At 41.6% G+C, this 14860-nt stretch overlaps 1 protein-coding gene and 1 pseudogene across 8 annotated transcripts in view; both read right to left on the reverse strand.

Annotated features, from left to right (window-relative positions):
- Nucleotides 1–5497: 5497 nt before the first annotated feature.
- On the reverse strand, nt 5498–6729 carry LOC127030060 (uncharacterized; annotated as a pseudogene).
- Nucleotides 5591–14860, reverse strand: part of HDAC4 (histone deacetylase 4) — a 428143-nt gene continuing 418873 nt past the window's right edge. For all 8 annotated transcript variants that reach the window (XM_050969402.1, XM_050969401.1, XM_050969399.1 and 5 more), the window contains 2 exons: nt 11260–11401; nt 5591–10625 (listed from right to left, as the gene is read on the reverse strand). In XM_050969402.1, coding sequence (XP_050825359.1) covers nt 10586–10625; nt 11260–11401 — 182 coding nt within the window. In that variant the 3' untranslated portion in view covers nt 5591–10585. The remainder of the gene's footprint in view (nt 10626–11259; nt 11402–14860) is intronic.

Genomic DNA, 14860 nt, shown 5'->3' on the forward strand with positions numbered 1-14860 from the left:
GAAACAATGAGCTTAAATTGCAGCCAGGGCGGTTTAGGTTGGAAATTAGGAAAAACTTCCTGTCAGAGTGGTTAAGTACTGGAAATAAATTGCCTAGGGAAGTTATGGAATCTCCATCATTTGGGATTTTTAAGAGCAGGTTGGACAAACACCTGTCAGGGATGGTTTGGATAATACTTAGTCCTGCCATGAATGCAGAGGGCTGGACTAGACGACCTCTCAAGATCCCTTTCAGTTCTATGATTTCCAAATGCTGCACCCAATCAATTCCAAAATGTCAGGGAATGTTGTAGGCATCAGTGGACAGAATCCTACTGGATTTAGATGAAAATTGAAAAACCAGAAAAGCCATTAGCATTTAAAAGGTCTGTCCCTTGCTCTCCTTGCTGAGATCTGCCCAACAGCTATTGGGTGGGTGTTCAGTCAGCAAGGGGAGAAAGAGACTGAAGAGAGTGAAGGAGAGTCTCTTAATTCCTTCTTCAACTTGTTACAGACAGAGACAAGTGAGCCAGCAGAAGAGTAAGTGAAACCAGGTGCCCTGTTATTCACAAAGAAGAGGGATTTATCCAGGTATTTAGAGGGCCCTTATTTCCATAGAGTCTGAACATCTCAGAATGGTGTTTCCTTTTACACTTAAAGAGTCTATGTTGCTCATATTCAACTCAGCTAACGAGGACCTCCCAATTAATTGCGATAAACCAACCAGAGACGAGATCAGAAAAGCCATCACCATGATGAAGAATAGGAAGGCGGCTGGACCTGATGACATCCCAGCAGAGGCCCTGAAAGCAGACCTGAATGCTTCAGTGGAAATGCTGTACCCCCTCTTTGAGAAGATATGAGAAGAAGAAGTGATTCCGGGAGACTGGAAAGAGGGATATCTCATCAAAATCCCCAAGAAAGGAGACCTTAGCAACTGTGCCAATTATAGAGGAATCACACTCCAGTCGGTGCCAGGGAAGGTCTTCAACCTAGTCCTCTTAGAGAGAATGAAGGATGCCGTCGATCCACAGCTACGAGACGAACAGGCAGGTTTCCGGCAGAACAGATCATGCACGGACCAGATAGCAATGCTTCGCATCATAGTCGAGCAGTCTATAGAATGGAACTCCTCGTTGTACATCAATTTTGTTGACTATGAGAAAGCGTTCGATAGCATGGATCGAGAGACCCTCTGGAAGCTCCTTTGGCACTACGGCATCCCAGCAAAGGTGGTCAACCTAATCAAGAACTCATATGACGGTATACACTGTAGAGTGATCCATGGAGGGCAGCTTACTAACAGCTTCCAGGTGCGATCTGGAGTCAGGCAAGGATGCTTGTTGTCACCACTTCTCTTTCTCCTCGTCATCGATTGGATTATGAAGACATCCGCCTACGAGCGTAGGAATGGAATCCAGTGGATGTTGTGGACCCAGCTTGATGACCTGGACTTTGCTGACGACCTTGCACTCCTTTCGCACAGTAAACAGCAGATGCAAGAGAAGATCAACGTAGTGGCAGCCATGTCATCACAGGTTGGCCTCAACATTCACAAGGACAAGACCAACATCCTTAGGATTAACTCTACTAGCAATGACCCAGTCACACTGAATGGAAGCCCCCTGGAAGAAGTGCAGTCCTTCACCTACCTAGGTAGCATCATCGACCAGCAGGATGGCACAGACGCAGACATCAAAGTAAGGATTGGTAAGGCAAGAGCAGCTTTCTTACAGCTCAAGAACATCTGGAGCTCCAGAGAGCTGTCTTTGGCAATAAAAATTCGACTGTTCAACTCCAATGTGAAATCAGTCCTACTGTATGGAGCTGAAACCTGGAGGACAACCAAAACAACCATCAGGAAGATCCAGACCTTCATAAATAGCTGTCTCAGAAGGATTCTCCAGATCTGCTGGCCAGACACCATCAGTAACATCCACCTCTTGGAGAGGACCTGTCAACTCCCAGCAGAGGAAGAAATCAGGAGGTGGGGTTGGATAGGACATACACTATGCAAGCAGCCAACTAACATCACCAGACAGGCACTGCGGTGGAACTCCCAAGGCAAGCGGAAAAGAGGCCGTCCAAGAAACACCTGGCGACGTGACCTTCAGGCTGAAAGCAAAAAAATGGGCTATACCTGGAACCAGTTAGAATGAATGGCCCAGGATAGAGGACTCTGGAGATCTGTTGTTGGCGGCCCATACCCCGATTGGGGTGACAGGCATGAGTGAGTGAGTGAGTTGCTCATACATTATGGAAATCAGGGTCTCAACGTGGACAGACAGTAGGGTAATGTTTCCTGTCCTACTAGCATCCTCACACTGAGTTAAGGTTGTGTGATTGTCTTGTGTGATGGATGACCTCGCCTGTGAAATTTTTATTGTGACATTTGAGGTTCCAGGCGGGGAACTGGATATACAAAGGCCTTACCTTAGCTGAGCATTTCTCTGTTCAAACCCATTCCCCCCCTTTATATATATTTGTCATCCTCAGATTGGAAAATAGCACCTTTCAAACTCATTAAATTCCAGTTCAGCAAGGAATGGAAGTCTAGCCTGTCCCTAAGTCCTCAGAAATAACGAGTTGAGCCCCAAGAAATTGTGAGATTCTTTTTAAAAGAAATCATGAGATTTAAATAAACTTGAAGGGTTTTTTTATTTGCCTTCTAGGTTTAGCCCTTTAGAAGTTGCATTTTCAAGCTCTTCCCTGCTATCATGAGGGCTATAAACTTATTTTTATTTTTAAATGCAATTCTCAGTGTCACATGATTCCAGGAGCTGGGGCTTTAAGAAAAAGACACCAAATAATATTGCAAGCCTTTTGACAAAATCATGAAAGTTGGTGACCTGGGTAGCAATCTTAAAGTTGCTTTCACAGGGCAGTATTACAATAGCACCAGCCATTCTCTGCAGCATGAGCCAGTAGAGCAATGGGCAACTGCTCTTCTTCCTTTCCCAAAGCTGCACCTGCCGAATCCCAGGATCTAGAGTCTCCCCCTTGCCCTTCAACGTCTACATTAAACTGCGTAGAAAGATGGTGGGAGCCCATGGACTTTGCTGTCAACTCCACCTTGATGAAACCTGTTCTGAAAATTAATCAGCACCACCACAATGCCTAGATGAGGAGATCAGCATCTGGCTGAAGAATAGCTGACAGAAAAACAACCCAGACAAGTCCAAAGTGAAGCTGGTCAGAAGGGGAGGGTGAAACTATCCAGAAAAATGACCATTTTACAATCCTCATGCCCACACTCCACCTTCCACTGGGGGAATCTGTGAAACTTCAAGGTCCTGTTTGACTTCATATCAAGATTACAAGTAGCTTCTGTAGTGTTGAGTCCCTTCTGGCTCCAATTCCCCAGGAATCTTCACCCCTGCTGTTCAGCAGACACCTGGGCCCGGTGAGCCATGCATTAGAAACCTCTAGACTGGACTGCTGTAACTCTACCTGGGTGTGAAGGTGATTGCAATGCGGAGGCCCCAGGAGCAGCCCCTGTCCTCAGTGGGATTAGCCACTGTGAATGCCACAGTCCTGTGCTCTCATCCCTTCCCTGGCTCCCATGGCTAGCTCTTAGTCTTGATCTTCCAGGCCATCAACAGGTTACCCCCTGGCTCCATCAATGACTACATTTACAGGCACAACCCACCATGGCAGCCAGCTCCACTAGGATAATGCATCTTGCAGCACTCAAGGCGAAACATGAGAATCAGAGAGGACATTCTTTGTTGATGGGATTGGGCTGTGGAACAATTTTCTCAAGATTAGATTAATCTAGAGCCTGACCACTTTTGGGCCATGCTGCAAGACTCTCTCACCAGAGCCAAATTTATTGAGGGAGGGAATGGGCACAGGAAATACCCCAGGCAGAGCCTCATCTACCATGGAAGAGCAGAAGCCACAAGAGGCCTGCGAGGAACTTTGTCATGCAGACTTAATTGACTTGGGAAGCACTTCTGTACTCCAGTAATGGGCACTCTAGAGAACTCTGAGGTAGATTATGCTCTCTTTGAAGATTTTCATTATCTATAATCACCATTATTGCCTGCTTCATGCCTCATTCTGGCATGTGTTTCACACTTATGTGGTGAAATTATGTGTTCTGTTTTATTGCAGCTGATGCAGAATACCTTCAGAAGGCTGCATGACTATGGTATTTCATGATAGTTTTTTTGAACATTGATAGGAGACTCTTCCTCCTCCTAGGTTTCTATATGTGATCATGAACAGAAGATGACCTAATTGGGTTAACTATCTTCCTGTTTGGAAAATATGTGGGTAGGAGGTTAACGTTGGTGCATGACCTCTAGGATATAAGGTTATAGATTATGGGTGGGATTTTCAAAAGCACCCAATGTTGGCCTAACTATGCTCCCATTGAAGCCAATGGGGAATAAGAAATTGACTTCAATGGGAACGTGTCCAGTGAATTGATGAGCTAACTGACCTCTGAACAGACCAGCAACTTCACTGGCTTTGTGGTAAAGATGCAGAATGAAGTCTCATGTTAAGCACCCATTCGTGTATGAAAATAAACCTTTGAGTCATAAGCATTGAAAACTGCAGACGCACTATATCTACTCACCCCGCCACGATCTTCAACGAAGCCCTCTATCTCCCGGAGGAACTTTGTCTTACAGAAGTGCCACTGTTAAACACCATTTGTTGTGTTTCTGCTCTGTTTCAGATCTCTTCTGTAACCCCAGAACTACAGCGTATGGCCCCATAATATTCAATAAAAGGCAAACACTTGTGCCTCTTTGCCCATTAATTTCAGCAAGACATTTTTGTTTTTGAGAGCACATCCATTGGCAGTTGTTTTAACGCTGTAGCAGGCTTCTTTAAGAACAATTTTAAAATTATTATAAGTCTACATAAGTTGTATACACAACTTGTTTGCATGTTTGCATACAGTACACAGGATTTATTAAAAGGGGCCGGTAAGTTTTCTGAGTAGCATGTATGTTGGTTGTATTCATTTTCTTCTTTAAGAATTGCACAAGAGATCTGGAAAGACAGACTTTCTAGCTGAAAAAGTTTTGGGAGAAAATGAAGGCCCCGATCCTGCAAACACCCATACATATTTAACTTCATGCACTGTGAACTCAATGGAGCTACTCATGTGTGGATAGTTAAGCACATGTATGAGTGTTTGCAGGATCAAGGCCTACATTCTGAGACTAACACAGCAAGTGTTGTTTTGTGGCATTCACTGTTCTGAAGTACTTTCTTACACATTATAAATGCTTAATTTATTGCCTCAGTGGTATATTCTCTTACTGATGCACATACAGATAGTTTCATTAACACCTTTTGGGGGAATATACCTCTTAAGATATACAGCACACATAATTGTGAGTTTAACCTCAGAAATTTTACATTCAGTTCACTAGTAATAAGAAATATGTTTAAATGTCTACTGACTCAAATGATCAACCATTGCTGCAAGCAGAATATCAGAACTTCTTTTGTTAGACCAAGAAATATTTGGAAAACATTGAACCAGGCGGAACAGTTACTATGCCTCTGATGGTCGGGCAACAAGACTGATCCAAGCAATTAAATAGGAGACATCAGCTATGAAGAAGATCACTAGCAGAAACAAAGATGGTACTATAATTAACTTTTTCTCTTTATTTACACCACAAGAATAACAAGTTGTCATAATGTGGTACAAAATACTGGACTCCTAATAAAGTTGAAATTGAAGTTGGTACTGTCAGAGAAAGACACCATTGGCCAGTAAAAAAAACAAAACAAAAACAAAACAAAAAAAACAAAAACAAGAATGAGAAAAATAAATTCCAACTCCACCAAGTAAAAGAAAGGACCATTAGAAAATTTTAGCACAAAGAATGCTACCATCACTTAAAGTAGGGTCCATACAATAAGAGTGAAATTGTGTCTAAATTACAGAGTAAACCGGTAGCTGCTACCAATGGTGACATCATACTGAGCATGTATAGGTATAAAGTAGAATATAATATAGTTACAACTTTGATACTACATATCTGTAATAAGCTCTTGGGTGAATAATGATCAAACCCATCCCCCCCTTTTTATATTTTTTTATATATATATATATATATATTATATATATAAGTTTGTCATCCTCATAAATTGGAAAATAGCGCCTCCACTATGGAGCACAGAAAAGTGTTTATTTATTTTCTTTCAATAGGATACTTTTTCATCAATATCAAAGTACATGAAGCAGAGCTGAGAACAAGCCCAGCTTCGTCACAATGAAGAAATGTTTTTTATTCCTTTTGATGTAAAGTCTTATTTTAAACCACAGTGTTTGCACAGTACACGACTGTTTAAAGTGAAATCTAGTGAGACATTTCAAAGTCATTAAAAAAGTTAACACAGCTGTGCTGAAGACTTAACGCCTTACATCCTTTTTTTCTCAGAATGAATGACTAGATGTGTTAACAAAGGGACGCGCCCAACTCCCCGCCCTCCCAGAGAAAACAAAACAAAAATCAACAAAAAGAAAAAACCCAAATTTTTGTTTTAAATTGACATAGGCAGTTTACTTTGCGTGTTCTGTGTAGTTTCCCTAAAACACTGTTTGCCACATAAATACAATAAACTCCATTATTGGTAAGTCACAAGTGCTAGATAAACTTTTTCTTCTTAAAATGAGAAATGTTTAAGTAGTCCTTTTTATTTATCTCTTTACAATAAAAAGCACAATTTCTTCAGTTCAGTAAGATGCAACTCCCCCGACCTCCACTCTCCTTCCATACTGCGTGTGTGTTTGACAGAAAATTGCCTCAACTTTTGTCACTGCTGATCCCACAAGAGGGGAATTTTTTTTCAAAGCTGCCAAGTTTGGCGTGCAAAATCTGTATACAATATAAAGACATGCCAACCTTACAGACCATGCAACCTCAAGGTGTAGGAAACTTAAAAAAATATATTCATATATATTTATATATATATATTTATATATATCAATGCCCATAAAACATGTGGGCCCAAAAAGTTACAAAAAGGAAGAATGGAATGAACGCATGACTGCGACTAATAAAGGAATGTTTTGTATTGAAAGTAAAAACAAAATGATCAATTGTGTACTGCAAACTGGGACTTGCTTCTCTGTAAGACAATTTGAAGATGTTGCTTCGTTTCCAAACAAACAGGCAAAAGAAAAAAATTATTATTGTACTGGGCCACCCCAAAGGCTTGGCTACAAAATGATGCACAACTTCTGGTCTCTTGCTGGTGGAGCTGAAGTGCATCCTGCTTGGGTTCAGGAGGGGAAGTAGTAAGGAAAGGGAATGAGTGCTCATTGAATCTCCTTGCAATGCACCTCTTTGGTGGCTACTCCAGAGAGTTTGCTAGCATTCCCCTCAGGACTGGATGCTCACTGACCCACATTCTCTTAGAAGGCTACTGAAATGAAGAGGCCAAAAGCTCAAGGGGTGAAAAAATGGTGGTCTCCAAAACGAGGACCTCCTTTCCCTTCTATCTGTAACAGTCAAGGTCAGACAGGCCACAGAGCACCCAGATGTGGCCTGTTGAGTGGGTTTAGGCAAGTAAGGTTTTAGCCAATCCAAGTGATCTAGACTTTGGAGTAGACGGACGACTTGTAAAGTCTTGGTAAGTCTTTCCATTGCTGGTAATAACTTAGTGAAATGATTTGAAATAAATGAACAATGCATCTTAAAAGTGACAAGGGTACTGAATATTTCAGGCTATTGCCAATCATCTAATTTAAAAGAAATCAACTCAATCTGTCAGCAATTGTTCACAAGGAAAGAGGAACACAAATATTTTCTACAAGTGATACTAAAATTGTTAATTAAGAAAAATAAAAAGGTTACGAAGGTCTGGATACAAAAGGTATCATGTATATGTTGATATTGCCAACATTTATGAATTGGTAAATGATTTAAAATATGAAATCACAGGATTCCACAGCCAAATTACGTTTTAGATCACAGCAGCAAAGTGGTCATTTAAAAAAACAATGCATACACATTTTTTGCATTTTTATATATAAACCTTACTGTTAGAATATGCTGAAGACAGTTCTAATAACCAAAACGTTTCATAATTTTAAATGTACTTGGGTTAGCAAAAACTCAAATACAGTAGTGTCTGTTTATTAAATTGCATTATAAAACAAAGCAAAGAACCCTCTTGCACTTGCATGGTATGTTTCAAATTCTGAAACACAAGCCTGAATTTAGTATGTTCTGAATGGAATGAAAAACAGCTACTTCAAGAACTGGAAAATAAGTAATAAAATGACCATCAGTTGTCATAATAAAAAAAATTAAAAATACCCCTGGTTGTTCAGATAAGGGATCTGTGCTCTCCTACTCTTCTTTGAAAAGGTACACGTGTCAATTTGGTCTCCTTTAGTCACCTAACTCCACAACTCAAGGATTATCTGCTTATACTGAGGGCCAGCTCCGAAAGGCAACAGGGAAAAATCAATGGAGCTGAAGATTAAACTCTCTCACCCAACAGTGACTTCATCTTAAAAATAAATTTGAAAAAAAAAAAGTTCTTTGGAGGACTAAAATTACATTTCTAACAATGGTGGTTCAGAAAGATGCTTAGTGTGTGTGTGTGAATGCTAGTTGCCTCAATAGTGTCTGGCAAGCCTTCAACATGGTAGCTACTAATGCCATATATAATCCTTGCCACAATCCACATGGAGGATATGATACATCACCCATTGTAATACTACTATGCTTAAGGTAAAACTCTTATTTTCTTTACACAGCTTCTATCACAGAACTGAGGAAATATACAATCATTGGTATCATACAAGAGACCATTGGATTCCCCTCTTTTAGTTAAATGCACGCTTTCTGAAAATAAACTCTGGCAACCTGCAACAGTTCCTTACACTTGTGGAAAGCTGCTCGCTGTACAAAAGACTTAACCCCCACCCCCACAGAAAGTAATGTACACGCATGAAATTAGGGAAGAAAAATGTTGACATTGTTACCATTCAGAAAAACAACTGCCAAATGTAAAATAAATGTAAGAGTCACACAAACAAGGCTTCTTTAGGGTTTTTGTGAAATATCAATATAAAAATTAACAGCAAATTCATAATCCTTGCTTAAAAACTCATTTTTTGTTAGAAAACCTTAAATTAAAATACAAATGTTTAGGGTAGTTGCCCAGTGGCTAATGTGTTGGTGGTCTGAAAACTTTCCAAACTGTAGTCTGAAAATGCTCAAGTTTCAAACTAGATCCCTCTCCAAAAGCACCAATTCCAATTAATAAATCTTTCACTAGGGACCTTTCAATGGCTACTTTTATAGTCTGCATTTATTATATATATTTATTTTATATAAATGCATTATAAATATTTATCAATAATTCATAAGAATCAGATTTCTAAGCTTGGAATACATTTGTAATATACATTATACACATATATATATATATATATTTATACCTAACAATTTAAGCAGTATCTCATGCTAGTTGCTTTTAATGAAAAGCATTCCAATCTTAAAACTGCAGTTGTGTCTATTGCATGCTTCAACAACCAGATTGGTAAATTCAATTTCTACATAATGTCTGAGAGAGAAAATGTTTGAAAATTTGTTTTCAAAATTGTTTGAATTTCAAAGATCCAACAGTATTTGCCACTTCCTTGGCAACTACCTTAATTTTTTTCCCACGGCAATAAAACAAAACAAAAAAATCGAAACTTTAGACAGTTTTGGAGATGCTCTATCCAGCTGATGCCTGCTTCCAGTAATCATGCCAGCACAAACCAGTCTTCCTTCCTGATGACAGTTCTTGGCTTTCCCAGAGGAAATATGTTGACAAACTGCTGCTGTTCTTTTTCTTAAGGCATTGTTCCTCAAACTTCAGAATATCCAGCTGCACCAAATCCATCAGCTCAGTTAAAAAAAAGGCACAAACTCATTTTCAGATGGCTTTGGAGTTACTAAAGCCGACTCCTTCTGAGCTCCATTTCCTCTTTTTTTTTTTTGTATTTTTTTCAATGTGTGTGTGTCTATATAAGACTATATATATATAGACTAGTCCTCTTTCCCCCACCCTCCCCATTAAAAATACACCATCTCGCATTGTTCTGGTTTTGAAGAGAATGTCTGACTCACAGGTAGGTGAGAGCCATTTAAAAAAAAATCCAAGAAACAAAACTACAAGATGAGTTGAGTGGTTCAAAAGGAGATTGCTGAATTGTGGGTAATCAAACTTTAAGCACCAGTTTTAAATGAAGTTTGTTTGTTTTTGTGTTGTTGAATCTTTGATTTAATTATTTTTTTCAGAAAAAAACCTGACAACTTTGCCAAAGACTTTCATGGGCTTTGTTCCCCTTACGGCTTCCATTGAGAACCAGAGGAAGAGCGCCCAGCATACGTGCTTGTCTTCAACACTGCTGCTCTTCACTAGCGTTTTTCCTTTTCTGTATATACTGTACATGTGTATATCTATCTATTTGGAGAGATTTTTCTGTTGCTGTGTTTTACACCTGGTTGTCCCTTCTGTATTCTGTAAGAAAACCATGACAGGACGCAGGAGTAACAGGAGAAAGCTTCTTGGCAGAGCTTCAAGACAAAGACGAACAAACAGGAGAACTCCAGCTCAAAGGTGAATGCTACAGGGGAGGCTCCTCTTCCATGGGCTCATCATCTGGTCTGTAAACAATTTCACCCAAAGGAGGCAGGATGGGGGGAAGGAGAAAAAGAAAAAGGGGTAGGGGTATGACAAGGATGAGAAATTTACAGTGTGCTGTGTACAAAAGTGTTACGCTTTCTCTAGTGCACTAATGGGTGTTTTCCTCAAAACTCCCACTAAAACCCAGTTTGCGAACCCTCCCCTACCAACCCATGTAAGTTTTACTCACCCAGGCTGTTAAGAATTAAACTTTTAAACTTTTTGGAGAGTCTGCTACAGGTGGAAAGAGCAGCATTTCTCCAAGTTTTCTAAAGTTCAACATCATTGCACTGAAGAATTGACTCCCCTCCAGTCTTGATGAACACGTGTGCTCGGCTGCTTTGGACCAGTATAACGTAGTAAGACATGGTTGGCACTGTCACCATTCTCCTGGCTAGTCTGAGAGGGTGTAATAAAACAGAGGGGCAGGAGCCACTCACTGTTGAAATAATTACCCTGACGATACTGGGAACGTGTTCAGTTAAAAGGAAATGACAAAAAGATGAAGTCAGACTCTGCACTGCATCACCAGAAGGTTACATATATTATTGTCCTCACTACTAACAGCTTCCATCTCTGAGATCTGTTAGACTGATGGAATTGAAGGGAACTCACCTCTTGTCAGCTGGCTTCACACCCACTGACAGAGATGCCATGGCTGTTACTGTTTCTGCTTCTTCAGTCTCACACTTCTGTGCCTCAATCAAGGAGTACCCCACTGTGGAGGAGTAACGCTGGAGTGAATGCCAATACTTGCCTAAGTGAGACATAGGATAAAACCAGGCTGTTAGGCCAGCTGCTGTACCACAAAGTTATGATGTTATTAGTTATTATGAGAAGTGAGCAGGCTCAGGGCTTGGTGCTTTCAGTGTCACCATGATCTTGCATTCAGACAGAGCCTGACATTTGAAACATTATGGGCAAGATTTTCAAAGCACTCAGCATTGGCCTATCTGAGCTCCCATTGAAGCCTTTCCTAAAACTCCCACTGGTATTTCAAAACCAACGCTGGGCACTTTTGAAAAGCTCTCTCTACACATATAGGAATCATATCACCTACCAATTAAACGCAACCACATCTGAGCCTGTCTCATCCCTCCTCTCCAGAGCCTATGAAGGGGCTTGGGTTTGTGTGTGGAAGACACATTCACCCTTCTTCCTTAAGCCTTATGCAGCCTACAAGGAAAAGTAAATACAGCCTGAATCTGTACTAATTAATGGCAGGCTCTCCCACTCTCAGGGTTGCAGCAGGGAGCTGCAGCCTGGTGGTGAGGTTCTTGAAGGGGTGGCACTGGAGCAGCCTTGGCTAGGTTTTCCTGGACATTGCCTCTTTTTTGAGCCTCCGTCCTCTGTCTGGGCAGATTTTTCAAACATGCAATGTCCAGGGGGGTTTCTGAGCAGACATTGCAGTTTAGAAAAAGCTTTGATTGGTACGTTTCCCGACTGGTCCCTCTCCTGCATCAACAGCTGACTGGTCCATTCCCCTGTAGCCACAGTTGCCAGCTCCCGCCCACGCAGGCCCCCAGCTCGCAGCCCTGGGGTAAGGGTCCCACAGGGAGGCACTGACTGACAGCTGTCGCTGCATCCTGGGCTTGCGCCAGCTGGTTGACAGGGAGCGACACTGCCCCTCCCCCTCCTCCAGTGAGTACTCCTCCTGCAGGCACTCCCCTCCAGCTCCCCCAGTGTATCCCCCCTCCCAGTGCTCTCTTTTTGAGAGCCTGAAATATGGTAACCCGAGTCTTGGCTGATGTGGGAGGATGCAGAGACCCCCAGCAAGCCATCCAGACTCTGTGCTCCTTCCCCTAGCTGTGGGCTGGGAGGAACTGGAACAGAGCTCCCTTTCCACGGCTCCCCTCACACATGGAACATCTCTTGGCCTTTGCCTGCTCCATTCAGCCGAGCTGATCATGCTGAGTTTGGGCCGGGGGTGAGGTGGGGGGGAAGTGGGGAAAAGAGACACAGAAGTTACAGACTTAGTGTGGTTCAGTTCAGAGGATTATCCATGAAAAAGTACCTTCCCCACAGACTGGGGATGAGATGAAGTGGAGGATACTACCCCATGCTACCCCAAAGTCTGGCTTCCAAATCCAAATTAGCAACAGATAAAGGCAGGAGTGCTGCACCACTGCTCTGTCTGCATGGTCAGAAAAACCTTTGTCAAGGTGGCAAAGCATCCAGAGACCCATGGATAAGTCTGAACTGCCTCTAGTATTTGCCAGCAGAGAGGTGCAGCCCAAAGTCTTAGACAGAGGGAGAGATCATGGTTCAAAAAACGGAACAGTTCATCAGCAATTTTAGTGTATTTCTTCATATGCTTTTATGGCTCACAACATAGTGAGGGGAAAAATACCACAGTAATTTTGCAGCCCTGGTGACAAGAAAACTGGAATACAGACATGGTTTTAAAATCATCACCGTGACCAATTTAGTATCAAGAGCTGCGGAAAGGAATCTGGTACATGAGTGCTCAGTCTGAAGATCTGGTTATCTGATAAATATGCTGGCCAACCTGGAGGTAATGATGGCCTCCTGAAGCGAGAAGCTGAGTAGTTCTCCATATGGAAAAGCCAGTTTACTTCTACATTGTAACTATGATGATTCACAGTGATAAACAGTCTGGCTAATTCTACAGCAACAGTACAGTTATTAGCTGATATCTGGCTTTAGTGCCATGCTGCTTTGTTAACATATGTTATCACAGTGGTGCTGTCATAATAAAGATCTGCTTTCAAGTAAGTGTTTACTGTAGCTATGTAAACCAGCATATAATTAGCTCAAACAGTTTGTTTGCTAAGACATTTGAAGTATTTAGAGGCAACAATTTTTCCAGTATGTCTGAACTTTACATCTGGGCACAGCACAATGGAACGTCCTCTTAACGAAGCAGTTTCTTGGAAATCAGGGTAAAATCTTGGTACTACTGAAATCAGTGGGAATTTTGCTATTGGCTTGAGGGTTGGGGAGGGTCAGGATTTTATCCCCGTTTGTTTCCTTCAGACAATAAGGTGCATTTAAAATGAAAGTGGAATGAGGAGGCTGACAGGTTAACACAGTCGAAGTCAGAATTACTGTCTGCCAAGAACCCTGGATTCTATGGTCATTCAGTGCTGGAAGAAACACGCGAAAACGAACTTCTGCCCAGCGCTGCTGAAGACTTTGTTGAATATGCTTCACCAGCATCCTTCTAATCGAACTTTGGATCCAAAACCAGAGCTGAATCACTGGTTGCGAATAAAACTGCTCTTCTGCTTTGAATGGTTAAAAACAGGTGGAAGATATTAAGTGCAAAGTTCACCTGCTTTTGCTGCTTATTCCTCACCTGAAGCCCCATGGCGGTTTGGAAACCTTGTAATTCCTGGCTGTGGAGATGTTTATAACATCACCAACCCCTGAGCCAGGTTTAGGTCAGGAAGCAGCAGCAAGGACAGCTGGACTCTTAAAAATCCTCAGAAATTTAGAGCTAAGGAAGAATATGTGGGAAAAGGAAGAGCGGTTTTGTGGCTGAGGCAATGAACTGGAGAAACGGGTTCAAGGGCTGACTCCACCACAGGCTGCCTGTGGGAGCTTGGGCAAGACACTCTGGCAAACTTCAAAAACACTCAAATGGTTTAGGAGCCAAAGTCCAATTAACTTCCAATGTGACTTAAAGCTCCTAAGTAAATTATTCACTTCTGAAAATTTTGCCCTTATTTCTCAGGTCCTTGGTTCCCTACCTGTAAAACATGGACAACACTTTCCTTCTCCAATTTGTCTTCTCTGTTCAGATTATAAGCTAAACTAGGGATAGGATCTCCTGTGTGTATGTGTTTGGCATATTGGGGCCCCAATTGAGCTTGGGGTCTCTTGGAGCTACAAATAAACAACATTAGCACAAGAGTTCAAAGTGCTCCATGCTGACAGGGCAGCATTTTATTTTTAAAAGCATAGGCAAGCCTACAATTCCAGCACTTCTTCCCAACGCTGGGTTTAACTTCTATTAATGTTCAGTCTTAATTAGAAGCTGTAACAATTCCCAATTCAACTTCTTTAACAGCCATGAGAGGCTGCACATAAGCACTACCCATACATCCCACCACACACAGCACAAGGAGGAAACTTGACCTTTAACCTGTGTTTAGTTCCTTTAACAAATGACCCCCAACCTCAGTTTCTTCACCAACAGTAGCACAATTTGTTTTATGTGTACGATTACTAAGAGAAATGCATCACTTGGGTT

Source organism: Gopherus flavomarginatus, chromosome 10 (assembly GCF_025201925.1).
Source record: "Gopherus flavomarginatus isolate rGopFla2 chromosome 10, rGopFla2.mat.asm, whole genome shotgun sequence".
NCBI lineage: Eukaryota > Metazoa > Chordata > Testudines > Testudinidae > Gopherus > Gopherus flavomarginatus.